The 21,083-nt window shown below is 38.2% G+C and overlaps 1 protein-coding gene across 5 annotated transcripts in view; it reads left to right on the forward strand.

Moving 5' to 3' along the window:
* The window catches only part of GIGYF2 (GRB10 interacting GYF protein 2), a 136,688-nt gene that overhangs the window by 81,463 nt on the left and 34,142 nt on the right, over positions 1-21,083 (forward strand). For all 5 annotated transcript variants that reach the window (XM_053598312.1, XM_053598316.1, XM_053598315.1 and 2 more), the window contains exons 14-21: positions 1,153-1,349; positions 2,620-2,779; positions 9,987-10,153; positions 11,762-11,853; positions 13,035-13,142; positions 15,344-15,444; positions 17,554-17,654; positions 19,577-19,738. In XM_053598312.1, the coding sequence (XP_053454287.1) occupies positions 1,153-1,349; positions 2,620-2,779; positions 9,987-10,153; positions 11,762-11,853; positions 13,035-13,142; positions 15,344-15,444; positions 17,554-17,654; positions 19,577-19,738 (1,088 nt within the window). The remainder of the gene's footprint in view (positions 1-1,152; positions 1,350-2,619; positions 2,780-9,986; positions 10,154-11,761; positions 11,854-13,034; positions 13,143-15,343; positions 15,445-17,553; positions 17,655-19,576; positions 19,739-21,083) is intronic.

Here is a 21,083-nt window from a genome sequence, read left to right on the forward strand (position 1 = left end):
GTGTAGGTAGAGAAGGGGAGCTGGAGAAAAATCTTCAGTGGCAAAAGTGGAGCCAGGAGAGTAGAGTGCAGGGAAACTAAGGCAGGAGAATATTTCAGTTTAGGATTGGATTGATGTCAGGTGCTGCTAAGAGATTAGATAACAAGGCCTAGGAGAAGTTAATTGAATTTGGCAACTTTGTGTCACTGTGTGTCATTTTTGAGAGAGGAACTTCGCCAGGGTGGTGGGAGTAGAAGTCCCATTAATGGAATGCCATTGTAGCAGGTGTGGGTATGTTGATTGTAGTATGTATAGACTGTCCTTTAATCCTTTAAAAAAGTTTGGCACAGAAAGAGTGAGAGGAACAGGAATTTGGAGAAACTTTCTATAATTGAACAAACAAGATTTCAGAGGGGAATCTGCAGTTGTATCTAATTACTTCCATTCCCTTTCTTTCTTAAGAGCTTCATACTGAGAGGTTAGAAGTAGGAACCAAGACAGAACCTCTTTTGCAATTTTTCTCATTTATTTGAATATCCTGCATTGTACAGGTAGACTCCCAACTGCTTTTCATTATTCTAAAAAGTGTAATAAATTGAATTATATTACGTACAACTTGAAATAGGTATTTATTTAAGACACTTGCAGATATTTTAAATAAAGGTTTTGATGAGGTATGGCATATGTTTGAGAAGATCCAAATCTTTGGTAACCATATTTTACAATTTGGAGACATGCTGTAAAGAGTGGTTCTCAACTTTCCTAATGCCGCGCCCCTTTAATACAATTCCTATGGGTCGTGACCCACAGGTTAAGAACTGCTGCTGTAAAGGATTAGACTTTGGTTCTAAGAGGTTGACCTGTAACTATTGGGCAAATGTTCCAGTGACACAAGTAGGTGCTGTAGAAGGACCTTTTAGGTACCTTTTGACCCTTCTGTTTTGTTACTCTATGAAGGTAATTTGGTCATTCTTGGGAGAAATACTATACTTCTCCTTAGATGTAGCTTCAGTGTTCACGACACAGCTCGCATTACTGTTGGGCCCATTATTAGTAGGCTGTCTGACTTGGTAATGTTGAGTTAGCCTTTGTAAGAAGAGTCACTCTTTTTTTTTTTTTTTTGTAGAAGAGTCTATATTTCAGAGAACTTTCATCTGAATTTTTTCCCCCTAGAAATGGTTCCTGATGTCCAACAGTCCCTGTCACAGATTCCTTCAGAGACAGCCTCTCCTCTCCTCATACTTCCACCTCCTGTTCCCAGTCCTAGTCCTACCCTCCGGCCAGTTGAAACGCAAGTCATAGGTGCTCCTGGTATGGGTAGTGTTCCCACAGAGCCTGATGAGGAGGAGGGTCTGAAACATTTGGAGCAGGTAAAATTCTATAATTCTTTTTGTGTCCTTGCAAACTGCCATAAAAATTAGCAGGTGTTACACAAATGTTCAAATCTAGGAGTTATATGCTGTAGATTTTAAGTACTGGAAAAATTGGATATTGAGTCTTTTTTTGTCTGGGTAATTGTCTTTCAAATTGTTTCATGCTTATAAGTTTCTGCTATGTAGTAGTCATTATGTCAGGTTATTTTTTTGCTCTTGGGTTGCCCCTAGCTGTTTACTTTTCTTTTTTCTTTTTGAACATTAATGGAATGTCAGAAATGGTGAATACAAGCAGCTGTGGATGGTCCCTATGTCTTCTGTAGTTTTTGCCTCAAGTGTAACAGGGAAAATAGTTAAACTTGGAGTATTAACATTTTACTCATGTCTCTAGATTTCCTTAAGGCTGTATATACATGTGCTATGTTATATATAAAATGATAGCTTGCTTTTTTACAAAAGAACTTTCTTTTGGAGTGGGATAGCTAGTGGCAAGAAATGCTGGAGACAGGAAGAAGGAGAGTAGTGTTTAGTAAAACTTGTAAAAGATTTTATTTTTAATTATATTAAATGAGCCTTTTGTTCTGTTAACATCCCTCTTTTACAGGGTTAGTTGGTACATAACTAGAATTGACCAACAACTTCTTTAGTTTTAAAAATACTTAACTGAGTCAGGTGGTACACATCTGTAGTCCCGGCTACTCAGGAGGCTAAAGGCAGGAGGATTAAGTCCTGCCTGGGCAGCATGGTGAGACCCTGTTTTTTTTTTAAATAAAAGTACTCCTGCTAGTGTGTTGGTTAGAATCCTGGACTTTGATCCATACTCATTCACATTTGTTTGCTTACTAATTTTTCTTTCTTTTTTTTTTTTTTGTAGAGATAGAGTCTCACTTTATGGCCCTTGGTAGAGTGCCGTGGCCTCACACAGCTCACAGCAACCTCCAGTTCCTGGGCTTAAGTGATTCTCTTGCCTCAGCCTCCCGAGTAGCTGGGACTACAGGCGCCCGCCACAACGCCCAGCTATGCTTACTAATTTTTCATACCCTGAGCAAGACTTGACATCTTCTGAGTCTTAGTTTCCCTTTATGTAAAATGCAGATAGTACCTATTTTATGGCATTGTTGGGAGATTTAAAATTACCTGCTATGTCCCTTGCTTAGTGTCTTTTATAGGTCAAGTAGTTTAAAAGGGTGTCATTATTATTACATATACAAATATTAATTTAGGATCATTTGTTTCCTTAATCCATTTTTTGTTTTTATGTTATTAGCAAGCTGAGAAGATGGTGGCTTATCTCCAAGACAGTGCACTAGATGATGAGAGATTGGCATCTAAACTGCAAGAGCACAGAGTTAAAGGAGTGTCAATTCCATTGATGCATGAAGCAATGCAGAAGTGGTATTATAAAGATCCTCAGGGAGAAATTCAGGGTAGGTTGTTCCTTCCTACTTATAAGTACTGAAATGTCTGCTATCACCTATAGAACCTCTAAGAGGAGAAATTGTTTAAAGTTAAATTGAATACTAGCAGAGAAAGAAGTCAACAGGTTTTCTTCATATTTATGAAGAAATGTGTATGTGTGCACGCTCACACACTGATTAAGCATCCTTAATCTAAAAATCCAGACACCAAAATACTCCCATGAGCATACTTTGAGCGACATGTTAACATTCAAAATATTTTTTGGAGCATTTTGTTTTTGTTTTTGTTTTGGAACCCTAGGTAGAGTGCCATGGTGTCACAGCTCACAACAACCTCAACCTCCTAGGCCCAAGTGATTCTCTTGCCTCAGCTTCCCAAGTAGCTGGGCCCACACGCCCACCACTATGCCTTGGCTAGTTTTTCTATTTTTAGTAGAGACCAGGTCTCACTCTTGTGCAGGCTGTTAGATTTTGGAGCATTTTTAATTTTTGATTTTTGATTAGGGATAGTCAACCTGCATGTGAAAGTAATTTGAATACATAGCGGCATGTGATAATATGATAGAAATGTAAACAAAATACACAAGACTTTCTCAGCTGGCTTCCCAGCTATGTAACTAGACAGGTAAATTTCTTATCTTCTCTGTGCTTTAGTTTTACTCTCTCTGACCATGAAGAAGGTAATGACATCAGTGTTGGTGGGCCTTAAGTGTTTTTCTAAAGTGAAATTGATATAAATGGTAAGAGAACTACTAAAAATGTCTGAGGAAAGGTAGTGCTGCTACACTACAAACCAACACCTTAAAAGATTTGTATGGTGCCTACGTTAGAATGGAGAGAGAATGCTGTAAAGGATATTTATTGATTCTTTATTTCAAGTTTTAGAATTTTTGCTTATAATCTGAAGTTGGATGTTGACTGTATTAGGATCATTTTCATGATACCATTTTACTGAGTATACTGGTAAGCTCTCTCCTATTCCCCTTGCCCTGTCTTATTCTCCTTCACAGAACTGATCGCTACCTAGCATTGTGTCTATTTGTTCGTTGTTTGCAGTCCATTTAGAATATAAGACATGAGAACAGGGCTTTGTTTGTATGTATAAATAAATTAAAATACTTTGATATAATTATAGCTTCATATGCATTTGTGAGAAACAATGCAGAGATTCCACGTACCCTTTACCAAGTTTCCTCCAATGGTAGCCTCCTGCAAAACTATAGTACAGTAACAGCCAGGATGTTGACATTGGTCCAGTCAAGATTCAGAACATTTCCATCTCAACAGAGATCCTTTATGTTGTCCTTTTATAGCCACATGGCATTTCCCTTCCACCTACAAGCCCTTGTGAATCCTTGCCAACAGCTAATCTGTTCTCCATCTCTGTATTTAGTCATATCAAGAATGTTATGTAAATGGAATCATAGCTTTGGGTGTTGGCTCTGTACACTCAACATAATTCTCTGGAGATTCTTCCAGGTTGTTGCATCCATCAGTAGTTTGTTACATTTTTTTTTATTTTATTGTTGGGGATTCATTGAGGGTACAATAAGCCAGGTTACACTGATTGCATTTGTAGTTTGTTACTTTTTATTACTGAGTGGTATCACATGATGTAACTGTTTCAAAGTTTGTTTAACTCTTTGGAGGACTTGTGGTTTGTTTCAGTTTGGGGCATTATGAACAAAGCTACGTAAACATTCACGGACAATTTTATTGTGTGAACATAAGTCTTTGTTCCTCTGGGCTAAATGCCCAGTAGTACTATTGCTGAGTTGTATGGTGGTTATATTTAGTTCGTAATGGAATTTGTTAAACTGTTTTTCCAGAGTGGCTGTGCCATTTATATGTTCACCAGTAATGTATGAGCGATCCATTCTCTCCACATCCCTACCAGCATTTGATGTTACTGCTATTTTTAAATTTTAACATTCTGGCAAGTGTGCAGTGATAACCTCATTACAGTTTTTAATTTGTATTTCCCTAGTGGCTAATAATGTTGACCAAATTTTCATGTGCTTATTGGCCATCTGTTTGTCCTCTTCGGTGAGATATCTCTTCATATCTTTTGTTCATGTTCCAATTGGATTCTTTGCTTTTTTTTTTAAACTTTTTTCCTCATTTTTAAAGTTGTTTTAAGTGTATAGTTCTATGGTATAGTTCTGTTGCATAGCTATCACCATCATAACATCTCCATATTCATTTTCCCACATTGAAACTATATGCATTAAATAATGACTTCTCATTCTCTCCTCCTCCTACTTACTCCTCCAATCAACATTATGCTGTCTATGATTTGGACTCCTTTAAGCACCTCGTAAGTGGAGTCATACAGTATCTGTCTTTTTGTGACTGGCTTATTTTGCTTAATGTAATGTCTTCAAAGTTCATCTATGTTTTAGCATATGTCAGAATTTCCTTTTTAAGGCTGAATAGTATTCCACTGTGTGAATATACCACATTTTATTTATCCATTAATGGACATTGGGTTTGTTTCCATGGTTTAGCTGTTATGAATGCTGCTATGAATACGCATTTACAAATATCTTCTTTGAAACTCTATTTTCAGTTCTTTTTTTTTTTTTTAAGAGACAGAGTCTCACTATGCCACCCTTGGAGTCACAGCTCACAGCAACCTCAAACTCCTGGGCTTAAGCGATTCTCTTGCCTCAGCCTCCCAAGTAGCTGGGACTACAGGTGCCCACCATAAGGCCTGGCTATTTTTTGGTTGTAGTTGTCATTGTTGTTGGCAGGCTGGATTCGAACCCGGTAGCTCCAGTGTATGTGGCTGGTGCTGTAACCACTGTGTTAAGGGCACCGATCCTCTATTTTTAATTCTTTGGGGTATATATTCATAAGTGGAATTGCTTGATCATGTTGTAATTCTACTTTTAAGGTTTTAAGGAACTGCCATTCTTTTTTCCACAGTGGCTGTATTATTTTCTATTCCCACAAGTTTCAATTTCTCTACATCCTTACCAGCACTTATTTCTCCAAAGAAGATACAAAAAAGACCAATAAGCACAGGAAAAGATGGTGAACATCACTTAATCATTAGGGAAATGCACATGAAAACTACAATGAGCTACCACCTCACACCCATTTGGATGGCTACTATAAAAAAAGTCTATTCAAGTTCTTTACCATTTTTATGCATTTTTTTCTGTGTGAATTTTGAGAATTCTCTCTATATCTTGGATATTAACTTCTTATAAGATGTGATTTACAAATATTTTCTCTTGATTCTGTGGGTTGCCTTTTTACTCTGTGGACACTGCCTTTTAATGCACTTAAAAACATTTTTTCCAAGGAGTCTAATTTGTTCTTTTTTTCTTTTGTTGCATATTCCTTTAGTGATCATATCTAATCAAGTGTGAAGATTTTTGCTCCTATATTTTCTTCTGACAATTTTATAATGTATAGTCTTAGATTTTTGATCCATTTTGAGTTAATTTTTTGTATATGGTGTGAGGTAAGGGTCCAAATTTTTTTTTGTGTGTATGTATGTGTGTGAGGCAGAGTCTCACATTGTTGCCCTCCGTAGAGTGCTACAACGTCACAGCTCACAGCAACCTCAAACTCTTGGCCTTACACGATTCTCTTGCCTCAGCTTCCCAAGTAGCTGGGACTATAGGCGCCTGCCACAACGCCTGGCTATTTTTTTGTTGCAGTTGTCATTGTTTTTTAGCTGGCCCAGGCCGGGTTTGAACCTGCCAGCCTGGGTGTATGTGGCTGGTGCTACAATCACTGTGCTATGGGCACTGAGGCTCTCAACTTCTTTTTCATGTGATTTTTCTAGCACTATTTATTGAAAAGACCACCCTTTTCCCTTTGAATGGTCTTGGCATGTTTGTCCAATTGCCTGGTCATATACTTAGGTTCATTTCTGGGCCCTGTGTTTTATTCCATTGGTCTGGGTGTCTTTATGTTGGTACAATACTGCTTTGATTATTATAGTTTTGTAATAAGTTTTGAAATCATAAGTGTTAGTCCTCCAGCTTTGTTCTTTTTTAAAAGAATTTTTTAGAAATTAATTGTTAAGACTGACAAATTATATATTTAGTGTATAAAACATGTTTTGAAATAACATACATTGTGGAACAGCTAGATTAAGTTGATTAACATGCATTACCCTCCTACTTTTGTGGCAAGAACACTTGAAATCTGTTCTCAGCAGTTTTTCAAGACTGTAATATATTGTTCTTAATGATTGGCAGTGGTGTAAGATAGATCTTTTTATTCTTCTTTTTTTTTTTAAGAGATGGAGTCTCACTTTATTGCTTTTGGTAGAGTGCCGTGGTGTTACACAGCTCACAGCAACCTCCAACTCCTGGGCTTAGGCGATTCTCTTGCCTCAGCCTAACGGGTAGCCGGGACTCCAGGCGTCCTGCCACAACGCCGGGCTATTTTTTTGTTGCAGTTTGGCAAGGGCTAGGTTTGAACCCGCCACCCTCGGTATATGGGACTGGCGCCCTACTCACTGAGCCGCAGGCGCCGCCCTTTATTCTTCTTTTTAAAGAAAGAAACGTTGAAAGAAACATTGCTTTAGCTATTTAAGGTTTCTTTTCTTTTCTTTCTTTTTTTTTTTTTTTTGAGATAGAGCCTAAAGCTGTCACCCTGGGTAGAATGCTGTGGCATCACAGCTCACAGCAACCTTCAACTCCTGGGCTTAAGTGATTCTCCTGCCTCTGCCTCCCAAGTAGCTGGGACTACAGGCGCCCACCACAACACCCAGCTATTTTTTTTGGTTGCAGCTGTCGTCGTTGTTTGGTGGGCCTGGGCTGGATTCGAACCCGCCAGCTCAGGTGTATGTGGCTGGCACCTTAGCAGCTTGAGCCACAGGTGCCAAGCCTATTTAAGGTTTCTTGAGATTCCATATGCATTTTAGAACTACCCTGTTTACCCGAAAATAAGATATCCTCCAAAAATAAGACCTACTTACAGGAAAGATAAGACATCCCCTGAAAATAAGACCTAGCGCATCTTTGGGAGCACACCTTAAAGTAAGACACTGTCTTATTTTTTGGGAAACAGTAGTTTTCTGTTTTTACAAAAAGTATCATTGGGATTTTAATAGGAATTGTATTGAATCTGTAGATTGCTGCAAGTGGGACTGACATCTTAACAATATTAAGTCTTCTAATCCATGAACATGGGTGCCTTTCTGTTTAATTAGGTCTTTAACTTTTTTTTTTTTGAGACAGTCTCACTATGTTGCCCTGGGTGGAGTGCTGTGACGTCCCAGCTCACAGCAACCTCAAACTCTTGGGCTTATGGGATTCTCTTGCCTCAGCCTCCCAAGCAGCTGGGACTACAGGCGCCCACCACAATGCCTGGCTATTTTTTTTGTTGTTGTTGCAGTTGTCATTGTTGTTTTTTAGCTGGCCCCAGGCTAGGTTCGAACCTGCCAGCCTGGGTGTATGTGGTCAGTGCCCTGCCCACTGAGCTATGGGCACCACCTCTTTAATTTCTTTCAGCAATGTTTTGTCATTTGCATTGTATAAGACAGTGTTGTGTCATCATGGTGGATTTACGCTTTACTGTTATCTGTCTCTTATACTTTTTTTTGCTCTGAAATTGCTTTATCAAATACCAATATAGCTTATTTTTCATTAATGTTTGCATGATAGTCTTTTTTTATCCTTTTATTTTCAATCTGTCTACTTTGTTATATTTGGAATGACTTTTTTGTAATCGATAATTGGGCCATGTTTCTGTTTGATGGCTTCTTCATCTCCAAATCTGGAATATATGAGGCAAGAAGAAACTCAGGAAATTCACCGTCATGTTATTTCTCAAGCCCTAGGGTTCCTAATCAGTACAGCTTCTCTTTGCCTTTCAGAGTGTTCTTTTATTTGCTTTATATATAATGTTCAGGTTGTGTTTGTGTGTGTGTGTGTTTTTAATCTTTCTTGCTCTGTTGACCTGGCTGGAGTGCAGATGTCATCATAGCTTACTGCAACCTCAAACTCCTGGGCTCAAACAATTCTTCTGCTTCAGCCTCCCGAGTAGCTGGGAATATAGGCAGTAGCCTGGAACAGAGATGTGCACCACCACACCCAGCTATCTTTTTCCTTCCTTCCTCTCTCCCCTCCCTTACCTTCCTTTCTTGTCTCCCTCTTGCTCAAGCTGGTCTCAGACTGGACTCAGACTCCTGGCCTCAAGCAGTACTCCTGCATCAGCCTCCCAGAGTTGTTCAGGATTTTTATTGTACTTAGTAGGAGGAGTAGGGAAAAGTACATCTACTCTTATCTTTCTGATGTGAAAGTTTCAGGACTTTGTCCTCAAGCAGTATTCCTGCATCTGCCTCCCAGCATTTTTATTGTACTTAGTAAGGGAAAAGTATATCTACTCTTATCTTTCTGAAGTGAAAGTTCAAGGACTTTGTTGATTGCCTTATTCTTATAGTGTCAGTGTTTAGTAAGTATTTGTTGAATGAATTAATGGTTTATTGATCAGAGTACATTTCATTAATTTTACATATAAGATATTTGATTATTTGTTATTGTAAAACATTTAGAGAATGTTAATTTTTAAGGTGATATAGTCTTAACTGGGCAGATAAATTACAATTTTTCTTTATTTAATTGATTTTTGTTTATATTTCTCCCTGCCTTCACTAGTCAGTGGCAGAACATGAAAATTGTGGATTGTGTTCAGCTTATTTGTTTTTTATGCCCAAATGATGTAAGGACTAGCAAATACTTAATTCTTTCCAATTGTATCATATTTTTCTGACAAATGAATTGTTATGGAGATTGAGTGAGATAGATACAATTATGTTCTCTCTTTTTTTTTTTTTTTTTTTGAGACAGAGTCTCACTTTGTCACCCTTGGTAGAGTGCTGTGGCTCACAGTGACCTCCAACTCTTGGGCTTAAGCTATTCTCTTGCCTCAGCCTCCCGAGTAGCTGGGACTGTAGGTGCCTGCCACAACGCCTGGCTATTTTTTTGTTGCAGTTTGGCCGGGGCCAGGTTTGAACCCACCCTCAGTATATGGGGCCCAGCACCCTACCCACTGAGCCACAGGCGCTGCCCCAATTATGTTCTTTATAATAAGAACATAATTAAGAAATTGGTCAACTTTGGAAGTGAGTTAAAAAGGTAATATATATTGACACATTAACTAGTTGAGCATCAGATGCAGGAAATATCTTTTTTCCTCTTTCAGCCTGAAAAGATTCTTACTGCCCTTTTGTTTAATTGGTGCCATTTAGGTCCCTTCAATAATCAAGAGATGGCAGAATGGTTTCAGGCGGGCTATTTTACTATGTCGTTATTGGTGAAGAGGGCATGTGATGAAAGCTTCCAGCCTCTTGGTGATATAATGAAAATGTGGGGAAGGGTTCCTTTCTCTCCGGGTCCAGCTCCCCCTCCTCATTTGGTAAGTACCTGTACCTCACCCAGAATGTATATTAGTTATAGTAGCACTTGCTTTCTTTTGAAAATACAACCCAAATATCACATCTAATAAGGAAGTAATAGTTCTTTAAAAGTAATTGAAATGGTAATGGGAAGTCTGAGTGGAAGACTGAATACCTACCTATAATGACAATGCAAAACTCATATGTTGCCCATCCTCTTCACACACACACCAGAGATACACAGAATCCTTTAGTATTTGCAGAATGAATACCAACGTCTTATTCTGGCCTACCTAGCAGATCCTGCAGTGTTTGGCTCCTTGCCTTTTGAGTTCATTTCAGAGCTTTTACCTTTATGTGCTATGCTTCACCTACAGTTGACCTCTTTGAGTTTCTTGTTACCATTGGTTAGAATGCACGTTCTCCTCCCTTCGACTTCATTTGCATCTTGCTTTTTGACTCACAGTTTCAAGTTTCATGCTGAGTATAAACCTTGATACAAAACACTTTTGTTTTCTAATATTTAATGAGAAAGGCTTGGCACCCATGGCATAGTGGTTATGGCGCTAGCCACATGCACCGAGGTTGGTGGGTTCGAATCTGGCTCGGGCCAGCTCAGCAATAGTGACAACTGCAACTACAGCAACAAATAGCTGGGTGTTGTGGCGGGTGCTTGTAGTTACTAGCTACTTGGGAGGCTGTGGCAAGAGAATCACTTAAGCCTAAGAGTTTGAGGTTGCTGTGAGCTGTGACACCATGGCACTCTACCAAGGGTGACATAGTGAGACTCTGTCTCAAAAAAAAAAGAAAATCCATGAGAAAAATGTTCCAGAATTTCAGATGATCCCCTCCCCAAGAATTGTATATCAAATTGTTTTATTTCAAACTATAATTGGTATATAATAAAGGTATAAATTATTCACTCATGATTTGCCTTAGTTTGTGTCTCTTATGATGCTACTTCTGTTATCTTCTAATTGAAATTTCATAATTTTAACCTTCCACAATTTAAATTCTAGTCATATTATTTCACATACAAGCTAAAAGATTAGGTGTTTACTACAGATTATTTTTTTTTTCTAACTCATGACATATTAATAGCAATAGAAACAATTGGGAGTTTAGAGTTATAGTTTGCAAAGTTCTGTTCAGGTTCTCAACATTTTTAAGATAGATACTGGCTTAGTGTAGTATCTACTTCCTGTGTATCATTAAAATTTCTACCATAACACTTTCTGTAACTTAACAGATAACTTCTTTCTATATTGTCAGTTTCTGTAATTTCTACATGATCTTCAAATTTATAAATCACTTTTAAGATAACAGAATTATATAATTTTTCAGTTACAATAATAACTCTGGTATATAGTTCAACATTCAGCTTTTTGGCCGCTAAAATAGGCACCCTTTCTTACCTCAGGGGAATCTTTTATAATGTTGACACTACTTATTCCACTAGATGGCATTGTTTAGTTTTTAAAGATAACTAGTTAAGCGTTTGGATGAAAGTACAGAGTGAGAGGTAAAGGTCTTGGATTTATTTGCTTTCAGATAATTATACTAAGTTGCTTATAGGTTTTTTGCCATTTATGTAATGGTATTTTTATCCCCTTCCACTTCACTCCCAGGGAGAGTTGGACCAGGAACGACTGACCAGGCAGCAGGAACTCACAGCCTTATACCAGATGCAGCACCTTCAGTACCAGCAGTTCTTAATACAGTAAGGGTAGTAATGCTTTAGGGTGAATTGCAGCCAGAGGGGCTTCAGATACAATCTGCTTTCAAGTGTCTCCTTTTACAGAAGAGAGAGCTGAAGCCTATGTGACACTTTACTTGCCCAGCTAGTGGCATGTTACCACTACACATTCTAATTTTAGTCTTATCTTTTTAAATACCAGAACTTTGCAGAAAGTGATGCATAATGATAATTTTGCAAGCTCTTTAGTTTCTAAAGAAAGAACCAACAAACATTTTAAAAACTACCCTGTTTCCCCAAAAATAAGACATCCTCCAAAAATAAGACCTAGCACATCTTTGGGAGCACACCTTAAAATAAGACACTGTCTTATTTTTGGGGAAACAGGGTAAGTGCCTCCTGAGTAACTCAGCTCTGAATGCCACAGATGGGAAAGGAAAACATAGGTGAGAGGGTAAGAAAGAAGATAAAAGTTTATACTGTTAGGAGTGGTATAGAGTGATGACAGAATCATTGGATTGTGTGTCTCTTTTATAAAGTAGTGAGATTTGCTGTCCTCTGGAGCTGAGGTTGGCAAATCTGGCCTTTGGGCCAAATCGGTTTTTATAAGCAGTGTTACCATAATAGATCTATCCATTTGTTTTTATGTTGCATATGGCTGCTTTTGCCTTAAAATGGCAGGATTGGGTAGTTGCAGCATAGCCCACATGGCCTGCAAAGCCAAAAATGTATATCCTCTGACCCTTTTCAGAAAGTTTGTCCATCCCTGATCTAATGAAAACTTATCTCAGTTTTTCTAAGTTAAAGTATATAAATTTGAGAATTGTTATAAAGATAATGTATTTTTTGCAGAGAGTGTTTCATATGGAAATAGCTGTTAGTTAGAGTTCTAGTTTTCATTTGTTTTCTGATAAAAGGTTATCATCTTGGGAAATTTTCCAGTTTTTGATATTTTATGATTATATATTTTTTTGCCATCTTTCATAAATATGTTATCCATGAGCTCATTTATTTTAGAATGAATTATAGAATTTTTCTGTGTATCCGTTATGAAGAATTATAAAATACATTGCATAGTTATTTCTGATGGGTTTGGGGGGGGTTATTGTGGTGGTAGGTTGAACTTTGTCTTTCAGCATCTCAGTCAAGTAAACTCAATGTGAATAGACGTGTCACGCTTTTTTTTTTTTTTTAACTTTTCAAAGACAACAATATGCACAAGTTTTGGCCCAACAGCAGAAAGCCGCTTTGTCTTCCCAGCAGCAGCAACAGTTGGCACTTCTTCTCCAACAGTTCCAGGCTCTGAAAATGAGGTTGGTGGTCATTTCTGTGTGTATGTGAGAGAGAGAGGAATAACATGTGAATTCTGGCATAGAATATCCACAATGACACTGCCTTTCTGTGTGTTGTATGTAATAAAAACAATATAGTTTGTTTGTTTTTCTTTTTGAGGCAGAGTCTAACATTATTGCCCCAGTATGGCATCACAGCTCACAGCAACCTCAGACTCCTGGGTTCAAGCAATTGATTCACTTGCCTCAGTCTCCCAAGTAGCTGGGACTACAGACGCCCACCACAATACCTGGCTATTTTATTTTAGAGACGGGGGTCTCGCTCTTGTTCAGGCTGGTCTTGAACACCTGAGCTCAAGCAATTGACCCGCCTCAGCCTCCTAGAGTGCTAGGATTACAGGTGTGAGCCACAGTGCCCAGCCCTCCAGTTTACAAAGAAATAATTTAGCTGGAGATAAGCCCCTATTTGGTTTTTTTACCCGCAAAGGCTAAATTTTGATTAATAACCAAAAAACAATGAGAACAACTTGAGAAGCGGTGTAGTCTTATGGAACCTGCAACCAAAATATTGTAGTCTAAGATTTTAATTTTACTTTTATTTATGATATCTCAATAAAGATATTGACAACACCACACAGGGTTATAATTTTCTGGAATTCAAAAGCCATTAGTTTCTGCTATTTTTCATTATCATTCAAGGTAATATTTTCTCTCCTGAAAAGGTATCAAGCACTATTTTGGAAAACCTTACTGTCAGCCAGCTGCAGTGACTCTGCCTATAATCTTAGCACTTTATTTGGCTAGGAGTTCAAGATCAGTCTGGGCAACATGGTGACACCCTGTCTCTGTAAAATACACAAGAAAAATTAGCCAGACATGGTGGCGTGTACCTGTATCTAGTCCTGTCTACTCAGGAGGCTGAGGCAGCAGGATCACTCGAGCCACGGAGTTTGAGGCTGCAGTGAGCTATGATAGGACTGTTGCATCTCCAGCCTGGGCAATAGGGCGAGAGCCTCTTTCTCTTAAAAAACAAAACAACAAAAAACAAAAACTCTTACTGTGCAATCCTTGACCCATTCTGTGAGGTAGGGATTTCCATTGGGCAACTAGGACTCTGAGGCTAAAAGACTTGATTAACATAACACATAGTAAATTTCAGACAGAAGTAAAATATACACTTGTTATCTTTTACTCTATAGGCTTTATATGTTACGGACATTTGCTCTATTGCCCAGGGAAGGAGTATGGGCATAGCTTAATGCAGCCTCAAATTCCCTTAGCTTAAGCAGTCTTCCTGCCTCATCCTCCCCAGCAGCTGTGACTACAGGCATTCACATCACATTGACTAATTTTTGTTTTTTAAGTTTTTTTTTTTTTTTTGTAGAGAAGGTATCTTGCTATATTTATAGCCCAGGCTGGTTTTGAATACCTGGCCTCAAATTATCCTCCTGTTTTGCCCTCCTCCAATACTGGAAGATCTGAGCCAGTAATTAGCCAACTTTTTCTCTGCTTTCTTTTCTTTTCTTTCCTCCTTTAAGACAGACGTAGAGTATAGGAATACTGGTGTAGTCTTATAGAACCTGCAACCAAAATATTGTAGTGTGAGATTTTAATTTTACTTTTCAATAAAGATATTAATGCCACCTCCTAGGGTGTGATACAGTGGTGTCCTAATGACTCACTGCAGCCTCCAACTTCTGGGCTCAAGCAGTCCTTCTGCCTCAGCCTCTCAAGTAGCCGGGACTATAGGCGAACACCACTACACTTGGTTGATTTCTAAATATTTTGCAGAGACAGCATCTCACTATCACCCAGGCTGGTCTCAAACTCCTGGGCTCAAATGACCTTCCTGCCTCAGCCTTCCAAAGTGTAAGGATTACAGATGTGAACCACTCTGCTTGGTCCCAATTGGCTTTTTTTGTGATAGCATGCTGCCTCTGTGACTTTTTTTGAGGTGATCTGGGTTTTATAAGATAATAGATAATATTCATCATTTAGAAATCAGTAGCTGCTAATACCAGAGAGCATTCCAGAAATACGATCATTGTGTTTTTGTCTTTCTTCCTCTTCTAACTGCTGTGGTAGTGTTAGGTTTCAGTAAAACAGTGAAGGAGTTTTCTGGGTAAATAACCTGGAAAACCTACAAACAATCTAGAAATACCTCTTTATCTTATTTTTGCAAATGACAGGAACAAATTAATTTTTTTGTCTCCCTTTTGCAGAATCTCTGATCAGAACATCATTCCCTCAGTAACCAGGTCTGTGTCAGTGCCAGATAATGGCTCTATCTGGGAGCTTCAGACAGCAGCCTCACAGCCTACAGGTAAAAATATAGATTGTCCTTTCAAAAACACTGCAAAGACTTAAGAGTCTTGTAAAAGTTTTATACTTCAATTTTTTAAAAAATGTATTAGGTTTTTGATCCATTTTATATTGAATATTAAAGAAAGTTCCATTCTTAAAAATAAATCCCAGCAAAAGTTTAAAGGTATTGTTGAAAATACAATGTTAAGGATTTTTTAGAAATTATTTAGTACATAGATTTCTTCAATTTGAGCTAGCATCTTTTTCATGTTCCTCTAATCCATTGGCTCTCAACCAGTGGGTCATGACCCAGAGAAACTGTGTTAAAGGGTCGTGGCATTAGGAACGTTGAGAACCACTACTCTAATCAATGTAGAAAGGTCTTTTAAATTGTTTTTATCTTTCAATTGGGTGGGGGGATGCACAAGTAAAAATATAGGTATGGTGATCTGTCCTTTTGAATTAAGGATTGGTGTATACATTAATGCTGTAGGTATCCAGAAGTTTTGGAAAGAGAAAAGTCTGCTATAAAGCAAGCACTTTCTTTCATTCTGACGTTTTTGTATCAAATTAGAAGTTTTGAAGTTTGAATTTCTTTAAGTCTGGATATTGGCGGAGCACTTCTATTTCTTAAGGTCTGATATTTGCATCAGTAGATAGTTTGAACCATGGATAGCTCTTCTGAGACAATATAGTTGGTAGTGAAAACTCCTGTGAACCATAGGCACTGGTAGAGTTTTCTGTGAGCTGTTGAGCCTTTTAGGCCATGGTTTTCTTGTTAACATTGACCCTGGGCCTTATGGCAAGAGAAGGACTGATTGTCTTTCCTCATTAGCTTTCTATGCTATGTATACCTTATTTTACTTGGTAGCCATTTACAGTTAGGATGTTAAAATACAGGTTGAATATCCCTAATCAAAAAGACTAAAATCTGAAATGCTCCAAAATTCAAAACCTTTTGAGTGCTGGCAGGATTTCATAGTAGAAAATTTCATGCATAAATATTTAACACAAACATTTTTTTCATGCACAAAGTTATTAAAAGTGTCATGTAAAATTAATTTCAGGTTATGTGTATAAAGTGTATTTGAAGCATAAATGGATTTTTGTTTGTTTGTTTTAACTCAGGTCCCATCCCTAAGGTATCTCATTGTATATGTGTAAGCAAATATCCCAAAATTGGAAAATAAGCAAGCATTTTGGATAATGGATACTCAACCTGTATTTCCCAATTTAGGGGAAACTTTAAGTACTGTACTAAATAGTTTCTCTCTAGGTTTGTGTGCATTTTAAGGTCCTTCACAAATAGCCCATTGGTTTTATACAGGTATTTGGTAAAGGAGAATGTAAAAATAGAAAATCCTGAAAAATGATGTTGAGAAACATTGGCAACGGGAAGAAGTTTTTTTTTGTAGTTTTTGGCTGGGGCCAAAACCCGCCACCTCCAGTATATGGGGCCAATGCCCTACTCCTTTGAGCCACAGGCACTGCCCTGGACTCGAAGATTGTATTTGTTTGTTTACTTCTACATATGATTTTGTGTGGCCTTTCAGATCATCAGGATCAAGTGTTACTTGTGAGACCTGCCCAGCCTTTCCAGGGCCTCCTGAAGTGTGCGCTTTTTCTTCGTTTTATTTTTATTTTATTAATTTATCTATTTTACTTTTTTAGAATCAAGAGATAAATGCAAGCTCTCTCCCTCTTTATTGAGATGAAATTTGCACAATACAAAATTAACTATTTTAAAGTGAGCAATTCAGTGGCATTTAATACGTTCACAATGTTGGGCAGTCACCTAGTTATCTAAGAGTATTGCCACATGCTTGCCATGTCCCCATGAGAGTGTTACCAACTACTTCTGTTCATTCTTAAAGATGGGCATATGAACAGATGCCTTACATAGGGCTTTGTGAAGATGAAGTTAATTCCCCAATAAATTCATCATACTTGCCTTCTTTCCATATGCACTGAAGGCTACTGATAGAAACTAGAGGCCATGGGCAATTCACTCTACTAGAAGCAAAACATGTATATGATGGCTTTCATTCAGGCACAGAGAAGCAGCTTTTTTCATTATGCCAGTGGCTAAGTTCTGACTCTCCTCCTTTTTTCCCTCGTTGTCTTGCAGTTTGGGAAGGTGGTAGTGTGTGGGATCTTCCTTTGGACACTACAGCACCAAGCCCTGCCCTGGAACAGCTTCAGCAGCTAGAGAAGGCCAAAGCTGCAAAGGTCTGAAATTCATTCTTCCACGATGGCACATGCCTCTGGCTATGAAACATAAGCATTTCTGCTCATTCATTTATCGGTGCTTGGTTGATACAAGTACACTCATACTCTATATTCATTGTGCCCTCTTCTCCTGAAAAAGACCTCAAAACAGAATTAAAATTAATGGGTGATTGGTTAGTTGACATATTAATTATCAACGGTTATATGTATATTTTAGTTACGTTATTCATAGTATGAATATTTGTTATAGATATGAAGACTGTGAGAAAATATCCACTATGTTGTTTATTAGATCACTGATCTGTAGTTTGAGTTCACATATTGAAACTTTATAGTGGTATTTATTTTCTTAGTATCTCCAGATACACAGCTGAAAAGTTCAACATTAACGTTTGGTTCTGTTTTCCGTTCATATTTTTATAAAGGAGCTAAGAACCTTGGGCTTTAGTACTTGGCCAGAAAAGGATGTCTACATTAACACCTAGTATCATTCATTATAATGATTTCTGGGTTCTCGTGCCTCCAAGAGAGTCATCTTACTATTTTATGGTTAATGCATCCTTATTTTTCGAGGTGGTGACAGTCCTTAGAGTGCTAATGATATGGAAAGTTTCATGGCTAGAGTCTGTCCTCATATATGAATGAGGGACCATAGTTAATTATGTGAGTATCTTTTAGTTCCCCAGCGCTTTCTGCTGGGAACACAGTTAAGACAGAGTCCTTCAGGGGGCTCATAGTCATGTATGTGTGGGCAGGGAGACATAGACAAGAAGCATTTAGAATGACAGAGTGATGATTTCTGACTTACTATTGAGAAAGAAAAAAAAAAAGAATTACAGGGTGGTCAAGAAGAGTGTATGATTCAGGTACCCAGTTGGAGAGGTAAGGATCAGGAATTGGGTGGCATTTTTGCTGGACATAATATCTGAGCTAAATTTTGCTTGAAAGATAGGAAGATTGAAGGGTTGAACCTATTTGAAGGGTTTTGTGATGATGAAGCACAAGGAGGTAAAAGTTAAGTTGCATTTGAAGGACATAGTTCTAGTAAAGGCTTAGAAGTGAACAAGAGCATGTTGGATTCAAGAAGCAGCTGAGTAATTCAGTCTAGCTTAGAGCTGTGGTACATACGAGAAATAAAAGATGAGAGGGGAGACTAAGGAAAGGGCGTGCTGGTCATGAGGATTCTTGCACGTAATTGTTAAAGGGTTAGATTTTTAGAGTAAAGAGTGCTACTGAATGTTAGCAGAGGGTTGTTTTTTTTTTTTTTGATGAGGGTTAGATGTTGAGGTGAGGAACTTGGGCAAAACTGAATGATGGGAAACTGGATAAGAGACTTGGGAATATAGGTGAGAAAAGTGAAGGCCTGAATTTCATCTGTGGCAATGGAACTGGAGACTAGGTGCTGGATTTGACTAGTGTTTGGGGACTAGAAATGATGACATTTGTTATATGATTAGTCTTTAAATTTTAATATGTTTGTATAATTTTTCACAGTGATAATTTTACTTCCTTGCTGTTGAATCCTGATAGCTACACTATTAGATGTTCAGTGAGAAAATTTTTTATAGGGATGAGCAAAGGAATACTATCCACTATTCAAAAGAATTCTGATGTTACTTGCCTTCTATTGACCCTTTCTGTCCCACATGTAGGAGATGTATTATAATGGTGGTGTGGTGAGGGAAAGCAGGGAAAAGTGGGAAGAACATGCCATTCGGCTGAGAAGAGCGTATAACTCTTCTCATTTCGGTGACATCTTAAAATTTGAGTTCTTCCAGAGTTTTATCACTCAGTTGCAGTACAAGTGATTGAGTGAATGGTAGTGTCTGTACATTTCAGCATTCTAACAATACTGGTCAGTGCTTTTGGAGTGTTCCTGTTCTCGGTTTCAAGTTTCTAAGAATATTCTTGTGTAATCACAGCTAGAGCAGGAGAGAAGAGAAGCAGAAATGAGGGCAAAGAGGGAAGAGGAGGAGCGAAAGAGGCAAGAAGAACTCCGAAGACAACAGGAAGAAATTCTTCGGAGACAGCAGGAGGAAGAAAGGAAAAGACGGGAGGAAGAAGAGCTTGCCCGAAGGAAACAGGTATATCTCTGGGAAACCTGACCGTCAGATTAATGCTTAATGTGGGCCTCACATTATCCTGTTCAGTCCATTATTTTACAGGTACTCCCAAGATCCATAGGGAGTTAATGTCAGGCTTAATGTTAGAACCTTATAAGAATTTTCTCTTTAGTACAATGGTGAATAAAAAAAAAAAGTTAAGTGCCATTGGGTAGGAGCATGGGGGGGAGAACCACATGAACCTTATACGAGTCACTCACCTTTAGAAAGAATCTCTATTTTTTACCAACACCCACTAGAGAGAGATTCTTCAGCCATAGTAAGCCATTGGAATTGATTTCCTTTTCTTTTATAAACCAGTTAGATTTCAGAAGTTTTACCCTTGCTGCTAAAACAACTAGGAAAATAACTTTTGGTGTGCCAGCACTGAAGATCAAATCATTAAACTACAAGGGTGGCTGGGCAAGGTAGCTCACGCCTATAATCCCAGCACTCTGGGAGGCTGAGGTGGGAAGTTTCCTTGAGCTCGGGAGTTTGACACCAGCCTGAGCAAGAGCAAGACTCCTGTCTCTACTAAAACTAGAGGAAAAAAATTAGCTGGTGTTGTGGATGCCTTTAGTTCCAGGTACTCAGGCTGAACCCAGGAGTTTGAGGTTGCTGTCAGCTAAGCTAACTCCACAGCACTCTAGCCTGGGCAAGAGTGAGACTCTGCCTCAAAAAACAAAATAAACATACCCACAAGGGCTTTAAAAAAATGACAGTAACATATATAACATAAAATTTATCATTTTAAGTGTTTGTTCAGTGGCATTAAATGCATTTGCATTGCTATGCAAACCTCACCAACATTCATCTACAGAACAACTTCATCTTTGCAAACCGAAATTCTATAGCCATTAACCAGTGAGTCCTGTTCTCTCTGTCCCTGAATAACTACTATTCTTTCTGTGTCTGTGATTTTGACTACTGTAAGTGGAATCATACAATATTTGTCCTTTTGTGGTTGACTTATTTTATTTAAGGGTCATGTATGTGGTAGAATGTGTCAGACTTTCATTCCTTTTAAAGGCTAAATAACATCCCAGTGTAGTATATACTACATTTTGTTAATCCATTAATCCATTAATAGACATTTGGATGACTTCTACATTTTGGCTATTGTGAATAGTGTGGGTGTGAACATGGGTGTACAGGTAGCTGTTTTAGTCCTTGCTTTCAACTCTTTCAGTTATCTACCTAGAAGTAGAATTGCTGGGTCATAATGATAATTCTATTTTAATTTTTTGAGGAATTGCCATACTGTTATCCACACCTGATGTACCATTTTACATTCCCATGGGCAACACACAAAGGTTTCAGTTTCTCC

The sequence above is a fragment of the Nycticebus coucang genome, chromosome 7, assembly GCF_027406575.1.
Source record: "Nycticebus coucang isolate mNycCou1 chromosome 7, mNycCou1.pri, whole genome shotgun sequence".
NCBI classification, from domain to species: domain Eukaryota; kingdom Metazoa; phylum Chordata; class Mammalia; order Primates; family Lorisidae; genus Nycticebus; species Nycticebus coucang.